At 31.5% G+C, this 17,305-nt stretch overlaps 2 protein-coding genes across 4 annotated transcripts in view; one reads left to right on the plus strand and one right to left on the minus strand.

The window, feature by feature from the left end:
* The window catches only part of LOC149489955 (uncharacterized), a 216,607-nt gene that overhangs the window by 182,849 nt on the left and 16,453 nt on the right, over positions 1-17,305 (minus strand). The window lies entirely within an intron of this gene.
* LOC149489972 (uncharacterized) overlaps positions 1-17,305 on the plus strand; it is a 51,487-nt gene that overhangs the window by 20,435 nt on the left and 13,747 nt on the right. For all 3 annotated transcript variants that reach the window (XM_089714793.1, XM_089714795.1, XM_089714796.1), the window contains one exon: positions 14,437-14,802. In XM_089714793.1, coding sequence (XP_089570919.1) covers positions 14,459-14,802 — 344 coding nt within the window. In that variant the 5' untranslated portion in view covers positions 14,437-14,458. The remainder of the gene's footprint in view (positions 1-14,436; positions 14,803-17,305) is intronic.

Here is a 17,305-nt window from a genome sequence, read left to right on the forward strand (position 1 = left end):
CACAGACTTTTTAACCGAGACAGATTATAAAAAGCATGAGTAAAAAGCACAGTTCATTGTCCGATTATGAAGCAAGGAGGTTGGCTTAACTTCATTAGGCATGATGTCATTCCGCTCATTAAGATAAAGGTATACTTCATTTCCCCAAATATTTATATCAATTAGAAATGGTTTAACTATTTGTCATCCAGTCAATAATGTCTTCTGAAATAAATTAATACTAAAATTATTTTTATTTGAGTAACTGAGCTCTACTTTTTGAAGAAATAATTAATAAAAATATTTTTTATAATAAAACATAAATTATTTTATAATTCAAACCTAAAAGATATAGCAAAAACTGGTAATTTTATTTAATAGTGAACGGAAACATCTAGTTCATCAATATTATAATTCACATTTCCTTTGAAGTTTAAGTGCTTCCTTAAATATTATAAGGAAGTATATAAAACGACGCTTCTTTTATAGATAAGATGAACAAAGAACACAGGATATTTTAATCCGTGTTCTTTTGTTTAAAATGCGTAAAAAAAATATACCTAATATTATATTCCACGGCTATTTTTTCTAAATGTAATAAGGTTTAAATATCAGCTCTATCTGCATTAAAATATTTAAATTTATTGAACCAGTTTCATTAACATAGATGATGAATCATATGTTCATGTAAAATTTATTATACACTAGCGGTCCGCCCCGGCTTCGCCCGTGGTACATATTTACGTTTTCTCTACATAAAAACCATCCTCGTACTTCAAGGAATATAATAAAAAAAGAATTATCGAAATCGGTTCAGCCGTTCTCGAGTTATGCGCTTACCAACACATTTTGCGATTCATTTTTATATATAAGATGTGTGATTTTAATTCATCATGTAATTTTATATGCTAAATATTTGCTCCAATTGATGCAGCTAATTGCGACCTTATCTATAGATTTTTAAGGCATTCACCATTGTTGAATTAATATTATAATACATATTTAAGTATGAATCACAATTAATGTGATATTTAATATAAATATGTATTTTACTAATATAGCAAAGCTTTGCTCAACGAATATTTCCGTATTTTTTTTATAACTAATTAGCGCTATTATCTATGACCATATTTTGCTTAAATCCTCCAGAGCTTAAACCATAAAAAAATCTAAATGAACTGTTAATCTAACAGTACACATGAGTCAGTATAGGTTCCTATAGCAGGCGTGAGGGTCACCAACACCCACAAGGACTCTCGATTTCAACCGTGATAACTAAATGATTGTCATTCCAATTCTTAACCTATTACAAAAAGCTGTTATTGCCTTAGGCGGCCATGTGGGTGGTAATCAAATAACGGAGTTTCTGTTACACTTAGATTTGTAACTGTAACATCTATTACGAATTGTAATCATCTGTAGATGTTAATTGTTAGAATGGATTGATTAAATTTTGAACGTCAATTCGGGTATAGAAAATATATAATTCAATTCATTAGTTGCTTTGATTAATAATAATGATAAGTCATATTATATGTATATAATCATTTGTTATAAAAAGTTCATTAGGGAAGTTAAATCTAAATATAATGCAATTAGAGTTTTAGGAAAGCACTAATAAAACGGTATTTTATGTAATCAAATCTCCATTTGTCTTTAAAAAACAAAGGTGAGATAATTACATGATACCTAAATATGAACAATGAACCGTTATATTAACTGAATAGAAGTCTACTTAAATATTTTTGTGTGTGAAAATTTGTTAAAACAACAAAATATCATATTTACTCTACCAATACATACAAATATTACATACTAACTTTTCCCCCGCGTTTACAAGGGAAAACCCGCATAGTTCCCGTTCCCGTGGGATTTCCGGGATAAAACCTATCCTATGTGTTAATCGGTTCAGTAGTATTTGCGTGAAAGAGTTACAAACATATACACACACATATCCATCCTCACAAACTTTGGCATTTATAATATTAGTAGGACATCGTAACAGACTTCGACGCTTTTTTTAATAGATAGAGTCTTCGCGAAAGGTGTAAGTTGTTTCATCAAATAGCTAGTAAATAGATAAACCTCCGAACCATAACCACCATTTATTAACACACATCATTTAAAAATAAAAGCTCTCTAATGACAAGCATGAACCGCAAACAAACGTATTCAATTGAACGTTATGTAACACATGCGAAACTTTCAAAGAATAGTCCATTCGTATCCGGTTGGGAAGCGAGGCTTGTATCGAAAATTGATCTAAGGCTGCGCACAATAGCGGTTTGGCGATTGTTGATCCTGATTTTCATTTATTATTCCACTTTTACGTTGAAAAAATGCTTTAAACTATGAGTAAATTTTTTTTTAAGAATATGCGTTGGTACTTTGTGTAAAGCTCTAAGAAACATGTTCTTGTAAACTGCAATAAAGATGTCCTTTGAAGGACACGTGTTTTGGTATCTTACTAATTAATAATGCAGTAAATTAACAAAATATTTAATTTAATTAAAATTTAAAGTCTACCTATTTGACAACGCTGTGGACTAAGCAATCAATTCTTAATAATATTTGAAGTGAAACTTCTTTATCGGGGTTGGAAAAAAATTTAGTGTAACATTTTTTCGTTACGCGTGACATTTTTCCGTTACGCGCCATCTTTCTCTTATCCCTACCATGCGTGATTCGACGTATTTCTGTAAAGTTGCATAGGTATATGTAATAAATTATTTTTTGAAAAATAAGGTCATAAAAAAGTTTCACTTCTTGCGTGTGTACACTAATACACGCACATATTTTTTTTATAATTATAATCATAAATCTAAGAAAAAGCACAAGCTGTTTCGTTAATAATATTTCATTTAATGAAAAGCAATGATGATATTATAAACGTTACTTTTCAATGTTATCTACAATCATGAATCATGGATACAATTGCAACTGATAGTTTCGCGCCAATAGAGCGTATAACGAAATTTTATAAATACACACTAAGTACTGCTTCAGTAGTTTATTTCATTATCTGTGAATAGACAAGAAAAAAATATAGCATTCATTCCAATTTTTAAGTTTAAAATTAGAGCGGGAATTGTTTCTTTTTTACTTTGTCGCATTACTTTTCTCAAACATAGCGTTCATTCCAATTTTAAAGTTTAAAATTAGAGCGGGAATTGTTTCTTTTTATTTTGTCGCATTACTTTTCAAACATAGCGTTCATTCCAATTTTAAAGTTTAAAAATTAGAGCGGGAATTTAATTGTTTCTTTTTAATTTTGTCTAATTACTTTTCTCTGTATGTACAACGCTTTAGCTCATACCTTGTTGGAGGTCATAAGTATACCTATTATATCAGTTCATTGCCAAGTAAAAGTTGATCGGTGGCTTAACATTAATCGATATTATTGTCGTTTTGAAAGCTTTTTTGTTATCGATACGTTACTGATAAATCTTGTTAGACTTTCGTTTAACTTTCATGATCATGCAATCGATTATAAAGCATTACAAGCATTATAGCGAAAGAAATTGGAGAAAATTTTATCAAACTTAATAGTTTATACGTTATGATGAAAGTTAGTGTAAGCTATTAATTAGTAAATAGAGATATTTAATAAAAATTTCCTATAGTTTTAAAATCTATAGAATAATTCTTACGTGTTAAGCAATATTGAATACGTATACGTTAATCCATTATATTTTAGAAACGAAAACCTTGATGCACATCGTTGCAAATAATTTGGCGCAATTAGTCAGTCTTCAACGGCTATTTTCGTTTCAGTAAGCAGTAAGCACTTATATGGTAAAATAAGAATTCCAGACACTTAATTGATACCAAATTATCTGTATAAATAACCGCTAATCATACACACAATTTAGAAGTATTTTTTGTACCTTCTTAAAATGATTGAAAGTATATTACCGAACCATTTAGATAATACCATAGATAAAACTGTGAATCAGAGCCGTATCATTGCTCTCAATTATCATTCTTGCGACAAGTTATTATTTATAATAAATTCAATACAATTGTGTCTCTCGGCGAGGCGTGACTACCGCGCCCAAATTCTTTTCGCCTGACATCTTGTCACCAGACTAGAATTGCGTGTAAACCTGTAATACAATTGTGAACATGGGGGTTAACATGACGTCTTGAAGCAATGTGAAAAAGGATAGAGCTATATAAGTCGACTAGCGCCATCACTTTCCCACACTGGAATGAGAACTGCTTTAAGACGACAAAGTAACCCCTGATCATAGTTAAACGTTTTAGTTTCGTTTGTAATATAGATATTTAATAGTCCTCGAACTTATGTCAGGTCAAATTGTAGTAATAAGTTTTCAACCAGGATGTGAGTAGATTTGGAAAACCCTAGCCTTAGGGAGTGCGAAATGCCGCTGCATTTGCGTTAATTTATTGTTATATTTTTATACCCGCTATTGTATCTAAACACAAAATTATGACCTAAATTATGACAGTCTTGAAACGGAGAGAGACAGTGTCATTCAAATATAATATTCCATTCCAAGATATGCATGGATTCCTATTAATTATGTTCCATCAGGTTCCATCATTCAATTAAATAAAAAACAGTCTTCAATTACTTGAGATTGTACTTAATCATAGAATTACTCGGCGATCGTCTGACCACTTAATGTTTTCCTTTTCTGCCCAATAATTACGTTTACGAGGCTCAATAAGAGATAAAAAAGCAAAACAATATTACAAAATGCGGAAGATAAATTAATAAGGTAAAAACCTCAAAGAATTGATTGTTCGTGATTAGTCATAAAGGTTTCTGATCGCCACGTCTAAGAGTCGATCACGGCTGTTCACTGAAGGAACGCGGCAAGGCCTTGTTCCTAAGGTCTGATTATTATAAATAATAATCATTGTTGCTTTTACTCAATACTGAATGAATATTTCAAATGATTACGTTATTTCGAGACAAAGCTTCACTCCAATAAAGGACTTAGTAACTCTTTAAGATAATGAGACAAAACTTGTTCATATTTTAGATACGTTTTAGAAATATAACTTCAAACTATAATTTAACTAAGTGCTACAACTATATACAACTATATTATTTAAAAATTATATCTAACCGACCGCACATTTTCAATTAGCAACGTATTTTTACTAGATAATGTTACAGTTTAATCACTGTATAATAGACGTAGTGGGAAAACTTTAAAGTAACAGTAAACGAGTTTCAATTGTCTTTGTTATAAACCGGATTACTCACTTACACTATTACATTAAAAATATTCCGGACTTACACATATATGGCAAATTTTATGGGCTCTAGTGATGTTTAATTTAAAATCAATGTCTGAAGTATTGTGCTTTGTTAGAACTGACAATGGGAATACTAAATCATTTATAAATATATCATATATTTGTTGTTTAAGTGCAACTCCTTGAATAATAATGTAGAAGTTATTGTACTTAGTATAATGATGAGTAGCCAATTTTTTGTTGTATTGGTTGTTTTTTTTCAGCGTCAGATAGAAAATCAAGATAAAAACATCCAAAGTTAAGGAACTTCTAGAGAAGAGCTATCTAACAACTCCATATTATAATTACAGATCTACATTTTTAATAAATACCTATATCTCCGTGTTTGTAACAGATTAACATGCCATACCATCCATGTCTTTTACTTTCCTGACTTCTTCATTTTTCAACAAGTAAAACATCATGTTCAAGATATGTTTACAATAGCCTTATTTACGTCACAAATCACGCAATTTAATTAAATAAACCAGAAACCCATAACAGAACGCTATCACAGAATCGATTACCACGGAGCCATAAAACGTAGCACATTAGAACTTAATAAAACATGGCAATTGGGTTCAGGCAATTGCTACAACTTGCCCACGCCACTAGAGGTCATCTACCTTAATGCAGAACTTACGATGGTCACTGACCATCTATACAGTTACACCACCAAAAATGGTTTAAGGTACAGGAAGTGATTGGCGTAATTCTATGACGTTGTTAATTTTGTTTTTATCGCATCCGAATTGGCTTGCGTGAACGATATTTTTTATTTTTCAATCTATGAAGAAAAGACAGAAATCTTTATCTACACAAATGTCTTGGATTAACGAAATTAAAACATAATGCGTCTTTTTCGCTTTCACAGACGATTAGAAGATGGCCGCTGCACTGGTCCAATTTACTGAATAAATAAAAAAAAACGGAGTACTGCCTAGTCAGTTATATTTCGCATTAAACTTGCCTTCATGAACTGTAACAGTTAAATAAATATAAAATACTAGCGGTCCGCCCCGGCTTCGCCCGTGGTACATATTTACGTTTTCTCTACATAAGAACCATCCTCGTACTTCAAGGAATATAATAAAAAAGGAATTATCGAAATCGGTTCAGCCGTTCTAGAGTTATGCGCTTACCAACACATTTTGGGATTCATTTTTATATTATAGAAGACTAGCGGTCCGCCCCGGCTTCGCCCGTGGTACATATTTTTACGTTTTCTCTACATAAAAACCATCCTCGTACTTCAAGGAATATAATAATAAAAGAATTATCGAAATCGGTTCAGCCGTTCTCGAGTTATGCGCTTACCAACACATTTTGCGATTCATTTTTATATATAAGATTATAACATTCGAATATATAATAAAATTAAGACTATTTCAACTACTAAAATATAAAATCCTTTGAAAATACTGTGCTCAAATTCAGACATTTATTTATTCAAATAAACCTTCAAAGAAGTCGAATATCATTACAAAATGGGTGGTTTTGTATCTATTACATTAAAAATATCCGATGAGAATGAGTAAAAGCTTGCGGTGAAACTTAAAGCTAAAATATAACCTTTTAAATAAAAAAATATCTACAGACCCAAAACACCAAGATATCATTAACATAACTGTTAAGTTTGATGATGACAATCAATCATCTTTTTGCATCGCTATCCTTGAAACGCGCAATTTTGACCAAATGTTCCGACGATCAAGTAATTACTAACACGAAGATGACCTATTGTAGACGGATTTATGTGTTCTATACAAATGTTAGATATAATACAATACAAGTAATAAATACGTTTGTTATGTTTATAAAACACCTACGTACATTGTTTTTTATTTACACTACTATAATGTTGTGAGAATTTGTTTACATCTTGATTAGTATGATCCAATTAAAATAATTATATGTAACTGAAACCCATTTTTCAGAAAATTTACTTTTTAGTGAAGACTAATGAGACCTAGCCTAGCCTTATTAAAATCTGTTACATAAAAAAACAACAAAGCGAAATTATCTCGTTCTCACTACGTAACTGCAACAACGCTAGGTATTCATTTGTTTAGCCGCTTTTCCCTAGTCAAGAGGCGATTTATAAAACCTTTGTGGACAGCTATTTGTAATTCGGTACAGATTAAACTCAAAGTCAGAACGAGGTCGGTTGGTGTCACGACACTACGAGGGCGGCTTGTGAAACCTGTTCAATTTATTTCACTAACCTGCCAAATGGTCGTCAATGATAATATAAGGAAATTCAGTAATCAGTATTATGCAATCAATATATACATATAATTAAACTCCAAAATGGTCTTGTAGAGCGGAGGCTCCGAATCATTTACTAAAATTTTTTAAGTTATACTTTGGTACCAAATAGAAACATTAACTTTGCTTAGAGTTTTTTTGTATATTTCCATTTAAATCAATCTCTTGCACACAATGACGGCGTGTGGATTTTAACCACCATCTATATTTTTAGCAAAATCTTGTTTAAAAATTAAAAACCTTTTAAGCAGGATTGTCTTTATTAATTTATAACAAATCAATAGTCACGTGGTACATGTGGCTTTCAAAATATGTCATTGGCAACATATCACAATCAAATGTCATTCAATGTTTTAATCTGTGCATGTACCATAAGCTGTATAGTGTATACTCCCGTACAAAGAGAATGTAATTTGATTATCTGTGCATCTTGAAGGTAAATATTTCATGAGCGCGGATGAGGGCGCATTCCACATGAGTCACGATCAGTCTCCATTCTTCGCTCCGATATGTTTCAATTTACTCAGCTGTTCAACATAGTTTGGTATTCAAAATGCAATGACTAATAAATTAGTTGTTATTTAATTGCAAAATTTTATAACTACTTAATAGAGCATGAAATGTATTATGGCAAACGAGTTGAAGCATCGACAGCCTTGGGATTGAATGTTTAATGCCATTAATTTATCCGTCGATCTTGGAGCACATTTTATGCATCTTATTTTCCGCATTTTATGTTTATACGTTTGTTACTTGAGTCTGAACAAATTAACAAACATAAAACCAAACCTTAATAATGAAAACTACAACGACACACTGCAACGATGATGATAATAACTCAACAGTAATAAAGTGCAAAGAAACACAACTTTGGCATTATAATTTACACCTTTTTTTTTTTTTTTTTTTAAGTGGAGAATGCATTTAGGCATACCCAGAGCGCTCGGGGAAAGGGCCCTGGGTTATGTCGGACTCACCCTGCAGAATGCAGGGACCTACCGACTAAACTCCACTGTGTTCCACCGTGCCGCTGTATTGACGGAGCCGCGGGTATTCGTTAGAACGCATCCGCAGACATTGTAATTTACACCTAAGCTTCCACCTTTACGTACACAGCCATCTTACTCAAATATAGACAATACATAATTGACTACAATAGTTCAGTCATCAGGCATGTAAGGCCGTATTGCACACGCGATGTGGGCTCCATAGTGATTCAGACTCCCACACGACCAAGAATGGTAGCCGAATTTTATCTGTATTTGTTACGCTTTTACTGGTTTTTATTAAATCTACTAACTATGTCTAACATAGCAATTTTTCACAAGGCAAACCGGTTGACTAATCATAGACAACTCTCTCGGGAAGCGCGGCGTCCTATCATAAAATATGTTCACCATTTTGTCGAGCAAATAATTCATAATCGTTATAACGCCGTTCATTATAAATGGAGTTGAAATTCGGTTAATTGTTTAACTATACGTTACTAAAACTTGTCAGTCGACATTGTATGCAGATTTGGTGTGGCCTGTGGTGGCGTAATAGCAAGCATGATCGGAATTACCTAATATTGTGCACTGCAACCGCTTCGCTCTGAATCTCTGATCGTGGTCACTTGAAAGGCACTTAATATGATCGAAGCACAAGGCCCATGCAAATGTAGACCTTAAAGCCTTCAATTTACATGTACTGACTGACAATTATCGGTTGCAGGATAACAAAGTTTATTGTCGCGAATTTGTTTCAAGTAGTTACTTATATTCGTATGCAATTCGTTTATTTGTTGACATTACAAAAGTAAATTGAAATGCTTTTTAGAATTGACGGTTAACCCACTCTGTAACAATTATGTTATATAATTGAGTGTAAGCTTTTGTCTCAATAACAGCTGTCGGAAAATACTAAGTACATATTTGTAATTTCCCCGATCATTGTAAAAACGTTTGATTATAATTTTTCCTTCCCTTATTCAAGATAAGATCATTTCAATATCTACGCGGTAAACCCAATTGGTCATCAAGGTTACACGGGTACAATAAATATGTGATTTTATTATTAACTAGGTACTTACGATAGGTATTTACGTACAACTAGGGTTGGCTCTAGTACAAATTATACTTTTTAAATATAAAAAAAAACATTATATACAAATATGAAGTTCGATTATAAAATTGCTTCCATTGTATACTATTTATCTATTTCTTTAGATGTTCCATTTGATAGATAGACTAGGTAAATTACAAAATTACCATCTTTAACTACGTGTACACGGCACGAAGACCATACATGTTAATAGTTACTAGTTATTTATGTGCTATTTGTATTCATACTAAGTTTCTGTAGAATCGCAATAAATCTAATATAGACAAGACGCCAATTTTAACCATTTAATAGTAGATATTAAAATAAAACTAAATCTGACGAAGAACGAAGATAGAAAACATAAGTATAAGGTTTCAGAATAAGATAGGTACTTGGAATATATTGGAAATGTTATAACTATAAAAAAAACAGGTTTAAAATTTATTACTTTGAATAGAGGTATTATCTAGTATCTTTCCTATATTAATAAATTAAATTTCCTATTACTTAAATGATGTTTAACATTTTATTTTGCGCAGCTTGAATAGTGAACATATATACAAATATCTTTGGCATATAGAAATACTCTAAAAAATTGTACAAACGTTTATCATCTTATGTAAATATTTTGAAAGATGTGTAGTTAAAGAAGCACTTACGATTAGTATGACAAATACTAAGGATTTTGATTTGCAAAATATACGACAAGTACTTAACATTTTAAATTTATCTGTCTCTACATTTCAATATCTCTTATAATTAAATTTTCAATACAATAGAACTAGACCAACTTGAAATAGTATACTCAAGATGATTTTTTCTAAATTATTGGTAATACCAATCTCGCAGATTTCTATAAATATTGCTAAGCGTTTCGTAAACTAGTGCTAATTTGTTTTTCCCGACTATGCTAGAAGAGTTATTTTTATCTTATTTGCAGCTTAAAAGCAAATATTTAATATCGTACATTGTTAAATTTCTTATAAAATTTTCTTATTACAAAATAAATTCTAGACTTTCTCAAATCTTGTTGCTTTTCGATCTCGTCAATGCCAATGAGCGTGAACAATTTGTAATTAGTAAGGACGGCTTATGTTACAATGTGTTGCGCCACGAGCACAACGTGGATTGTTCTCATATGTATTCACTATTCATTGTTTTTTAATTTAATAAAAATACAAAGGCTGAATAATTACTAGTATCGTATTATATTATCTGTGATTTAAATTCAAATTGATTCCATTGAATTCAAAAACATAAATAAATAAAAATACATAATGTCCAACAATTCCATTTTTGAAAACGCAATTTTTTTTTTTTTAACAGCCAGCTTTATCCGTGTTGCCAGATATCGTATATCGTACCTATATCTGCGATATAGCTAAAGCGAAACTAAAATGCAGTCTATCTAGTATGCAGTTTAGCAGCTTACCTTTCACAACCAGACTACATGGCTAGCATTCTTGTATTGCACGGTTACATTGATTTATTATGACGAACGTCCTTGCTTGCGCCGCTGCTAAAACAGGCAACTTCAATTAAGAATTCGGAAACATTAACGAGAGAAGTTATTAAATATTAAGATAATTATGTCTTACTCAATCATAATTAAATTACCGTTATGTATTATGTCAATTAAATAGGCCTAATTACCTATATTCAATTGATCCGCTCTCCATAAAAATTCCTATATTTTGCTTTTAGATAAACTTTTAAACAAACAAATAATACTTTTGATGAAGAATTAAAATCACGTGTACAGTAGATACGTACGTAGCATTTATCACTTAATTTCATAAAGTGCGAGGTTAACTCTACATCAGTTGTCACAGGCCACCCGTTCACCTTTTGTGGAATGTATTCATAAATAGTACCTATTGCTATGTTAGTAATTACTTATTTTTATTCTAAGGATGCAATTAACTATTGCATCCTTATTCATAAAAGTACCTAATACTACTCTACTACTACCTAAATAAATATTCTAAAAGATAGTAAAGTATTTAATTTAGATAATCAGCGTTCAAGCAATTTTAAAAACGTTTATGCGTTTATTACAGTATAAGGTCTTCATAAATGCATCATATATCATATAATATGTACTTACAAGAACAAAGTGACCTTGTTGAAGTTGCACTATTTGTATCATCATTAATATCTAAAATTCTTTTAATAGTAAACAATAAATATAATATGGCATTGTCGGGTTATCAATGGTTATTCGTTGAATTGCCGCGTATAACAACTTTGCATGTTTATTCTTTTAACCAGAAGACATTCATCATGAAAATATTTGTATAGAGTCTGTTCAGTTTGTTGCCATTATATTAAAGAAAAAATCTGTTACTCATGAAACAAGTTTAGATGTTAGTCCTTAGCTTTTATATGTACATACAATATATAAACATAAGTATTTAACCCCTAGTCGTCAACTACCAGTCAAAACATCTCAAGGATAATCATGGTATTCACCTAATACCTTATTAATACCTTCTTCTCCACAATATGTCCTCTCAAAAAGGTTTTTAATGCTAAATACTACTAGGTAATCAATTCCTACTGAAAACAATTAAAAATAACTCTCAAAGTAGTCTCTACGTATTTATAATTACAAACAAATCACCCCTTATACATAAACAGTGCAAACAATTATTGTTTACATGATTGTTTTCTTCGTCAATTGAAACACGAGTGTAATCCGTGCGATTGGACGTCAATGCTGGCTGTTTCTCGGCACATGTAGTAGAAAAAAAATAAAAATGTCAAACTTCGCGCCTTTTTTAAGAAATAGAAAGTGCTTCCTTTCCTAAATTTGGAATGTGAGTAAAATCACGTAAAATGACTGGTGGAGGTAATTTGATTAGGGATGTGCGGTACAGGAAAACACCACGGACCCCAAGGTCCGCGCATGCACGGTACTATTACGCGAGGTCCGTTATAGAACCGCCTGCTAGAAGAAAACGGGAAATATCAAGAACAAGGTGAGGTTGATTTAAAGCTGTTATTAAAAGCTTAAAATCTTTTGTAATGTGAGATGATCAGAATCATTCGAATAAGCCAATAAGTTTAGGTATTGCACATGTAATCAAAACTAAAACAACTATTGTGACAACTAGTGAAACAAACGAAAGTCTAGAATGTTTCGATCATAATGCTAATTGACGTTTAAAAAAATAATTTTCAAACCAACCTTGACCTTGATTAAAAAACTTGTTTAAAAAGCCTTCTGCTCCAATAATTATACGATAAAATTACCATACAACTATATGCATAATAATTAATGACAGTAAGCGATTAATAAGACCTACGTATTAAAATGTTATAGTCGATGGAGCTTACACGGAATTTATGTACATTAATGGTCATTAATATTACCTACACGTAGGTATTAAATACGTGATTTATCTTGTTTTTTGCTAATTTTAATATATAAATCGATTGACGTAAAACGTTTTAGTTTTTACCACCCTAATCAGAGTAGGTATTTTATATTAGAAGGTCTTACTTAATTCTTAGTGAAATCAAATACTTACGTAATTTTTTGATATAAATATAAAAAAAAATACGAAAATACTAACTACTATCTTCCTTGCTTAGTAAAACAAACACCCACCCAGAGTAACTTCTTCTTGAGATCAGTCAAAAATGAACAAACATTGCCACAATAAGATTAAAATTCCTTTTCTAATATATTCGGAAAAGCTCCAGCTATAGATTCATATTAGGTATATTATTATTAACCGGATGTTTTCGTTCCAATACAATCTTAACTTTTTTATCTTAGATATAAATGTAGGCATTCACGATCTCTATACAAACGTTAATAACAACGACTTATCAAACAAAAAGCCTATTGTACATCAATATTCATCTCAGTCAAATTAAAGCAAGCCTTGACCCTCGGCCCACGCATTGCAAAGATTCCTGACATTTATACACCCTTAAATCGTTATTGCATTACTCAAGCACTGGCTGTTATAGGAACATTCCATTCTAATCCTATACGCACAAATATTGAGATACGATGGGAAAACACCGAATTTCATGTACAAATACAGAACAAACAATAATGAAAACATAAGAAATTCATACTCTATTGGTGACTCTACCAACTGAATTAAAAGCACAATCAAATGTTCGAGTTTTTAGCCGTATTCCAAATGCCAAAATGCCAATAAACTGATGTTCCTTTGTGAGTTGAAACCAATTCCAAAATGAATAACAAAACATATAATACCTTCAGGTATGAGGTATGGATATTTCGACCGATCGTGTTTCTGTATTGAACCAGAACCTTTTATTTAATTTACCTACTAAATATATAAAAAAATCTAGATTTAATTATTATAAGAAAGTATAATGGAAATGAATAAACACGTTGATAGAGCTTTGACTTTATTTACCCTTAGCTTTAAAGTGAATATTTACATACTCGAAACAGTAAAAGGTTGCTTGCCTCGTCTAGACTTATTGAGATTAAGGACGTACTGGGTGCTAGCGTAGGTACATCACAAGTGAGCAAGTTATGAATGGAATTTTCATTTATTTTACTACTCATTCTGGTAAAAGAGTATAAGAAATCTTTTATAATTAGCTGTATACTTTGTCATTTTGATAGTGTATCCGATAATATAAATGGAAATCAAAATCTGAAAAATGTCTTCCTATTCTTCATAATACTAAACTTATTTATCTACACCCTTCTTTAATAAGGAATGGAAGAAATTGTATATTATTAAAATTTATTCTGCTGCTCTATCATCAACACGCCTGTTAAAAGTACCTACGTATAAAATGTTCTCTTACACCTCTATTCACTGAAACTCTCCTTTTCAGATGTCAGTCCGCTCCAAAACTAATGGATAGTCACAGCAGATCCGCGTCGCCGCGGGAGCCCGCGCGGCCACAGCACAGGCCCCCGTCCCCGCCCGCGTCCCCCGCCGGCTTCGACAACCGAGCCTACACGCACGATGAATCAGACCCCAACCACAACGACTCCTTTACATCCACCGTCCCACACCAGAACGGACACACAAAAGAACCCAATGGAGACACGAAAACTCTAGAAGCTGTGAATTTGGAACTGATCAACTTGACGCCAAAGAACGGCGCGAAGAAGAAGGACGTTGAAGTCGATATGAGCACGACGACGCCGTACGATGAGTACTTCGTGCCGGTTAATGAACATAGGAAATATATGAGGTGAGTTTTCGTGGTAAAGCTTTTGCGAATATTGTTGAGCATCTTTATTCCTTAGTAATTATGGCTCTGAAAATGAGATAGAATTTCGCGATGCTTTTTAATCTAGGTTTAAGTATACTGATGAAGACGATTCAAGTTTTTACAGTAAAATGCTTTTCATTTTACTATAAATTAAAATAATTTGGAAAATCCAAAAGTGCACGCCTCATAATTTTTTTTTAATAAATATTTATTAATTATTATTTTTGTTTATTTAATAACAATTAAACCACATCGAATCAGACCCTGAAAAATGAAAGGGTTCTATTCCTGAGCATACTCAAGCGTAAGAGAAAAAAAAAGACTCGATTAGTAAAGTATTTCGGTCGCTATCGTGTTAACAAGAAAAAGGATCCGCACATACAGACACACGGACGTCCAAGACAGAACTTTTTTAAACTGTTTTTTAACTAGTTTTAATAACAAAAATGACATCAAAAATATCATGAACGTTAAAAATAGTGTTTTTTCTTAATATGTGTGTGTATGTATTATCTTACAAGTGCAATGTATGATACATAAAGACATTTTAAGTTTGAAAAATCAGATGTTTTGCGCGAAGTGACAGTAGTACCCACCTCAACGCTTCGCTTATGAGGCGTGCAATAATATTATAATTTTTATATTATGACTATAATCATGGTAACACAATTACAATATCTCAGATGATACCAAATTTCTCTGTATGCAAAAGCATTTCATTAACTGACCTCCAATCTTGATCAACTTACACTTTTCAGTTCTGTATTGAATCCAAAGTCGCGATTATGTTTCATGTAATGCTTGACCTTACAATTTCGGTTTTGTTTCAAAGTGTATCTGGATTTAATTGAATAATAATAAAACAATTTATTACAAAGAGCTATGAGATAGATAGGTAAGTATAATTTAGGGCCGATTTTTCAATGCTTGGATAAAACTTATTCGTCGAATAATGTATAAAACTACCATTTTTAAAACGTATTCTAATTGCCCGTATTTGAAAGTTTACGTGACATTTTAATATTATCGTGTAATACTTTATTGGACGGATAAGTTTTATCCAAGCATTGAAAAATCGGCCCTTAAAGAAATAAATGACGACCACAAGTGCTTTGTCACCGTTCTGCGCATGTTTCTAAAACAATTTGGACCACCGCATCGAGTAATTAGATACTTATCAGATATATATTGACTATTTAGTAACTAAGAACAGTTACCGTTATCATGTACTCCGTTTGACCCTAATTAGACTTTGTCTTAGCGGTATAGATTATCCCATGAATAATAAATAGCCATAATAATTGAGAACAACATTGTAATAAATATTTTTTTCCATGTCTAACTATAATGAGCTTAATTTACTGTTAGTTATTTCGTAGAGACAATACAAAAATATCGATGATTGGTTACAAAAATTTTACCAATCAGTTTTATGGACACCCAAAATAAAGGTAGATGTTAAAAATATGTTACGACGATTCGAAAGTGCTTCTAAAAGAAGTCTAATTGAATAAATAAATGTTTGAGTTTGAAAATACTGTGCTAAATATCTGCCTATGCGGACAGATTAAAAAATATCGAAACATCAGAATCAAGTAGTACCTTTAAACTTTATATAAGAAAATTACGAGGAAAGTCTATCATAAACACAAGAAACACGTATTTTAATACGTCTATATTTGTCGTACACTATAAATTATAATATTTCGTGAAAATGTAACAAGTGTTGCCACTGCTCTATTATGATTTATTTACTTAACAAATTCAACCTTCGTTACCTAGCTCCGTTAACATCTTATTAACACCCGTTTTAACAATTTACTTTATTTCACGTCATATATTTCAAGACCAAAAATAATTCAAAATCGTGTTTTAGTGAAGGTTAGCTGCAACGTAATACATTTTTGCATTCGTGTCTAGAAATTTGTCTAGGTATTAATTACAAATATATTGCTTAATATCATGCAGTCGACTCGTATCTTCAGAATATAACTAAGAAACTTTTTCAACAGATTTTCCGATCAAAGAATTAGCACTTACCTACTCCTGAAACCGTAGTTTTTACGTAATTTAGATAACACGTAAAGATAGAGAAAGCTTCATCCCGTCAGCTAACGAAAAGCTTTAGCCTTTTCCAGATTTGTAAAGCATCATAACATTACCTTTTTTAATATTGATTGTAATCTCTTTAAACTTGTGGATATTTTTTTGTTATTTATAAGAGATAGATCTGCTAAGAAAATATTATATAGAGTTTTTGCTAATGGAAATCTCTACCTATACATATTTTTCATTATTATTTTTATTTATAATGTTATTCTGTAACTTTATATGTAATGTAGGTCATTTAAAACTTTATATAATCACAAATTATACCTACTTTCGAATACTTTTCACCAGAGAATTTGTCACCGAGGGCAGCTAGTAATTAAATTTCGTAAAAGGTCGTTTATCTGAGCACGCGAAGCATAATTTAATTATT

This window comes from Colias philodice, chromosome 3, assembly GCF_061535455.1.
Source record: "Colias philodice isolate Cphi_HAF_F1 chromosome 3, ilColPhil1 Martin Lab GWU primary, whole genome shotgun sequence".
NCBI lineage: Eukaryota > Metazoa > Arthropoda > Insecta > Lepidoptera > Pieridae > Colias > Colias philodice.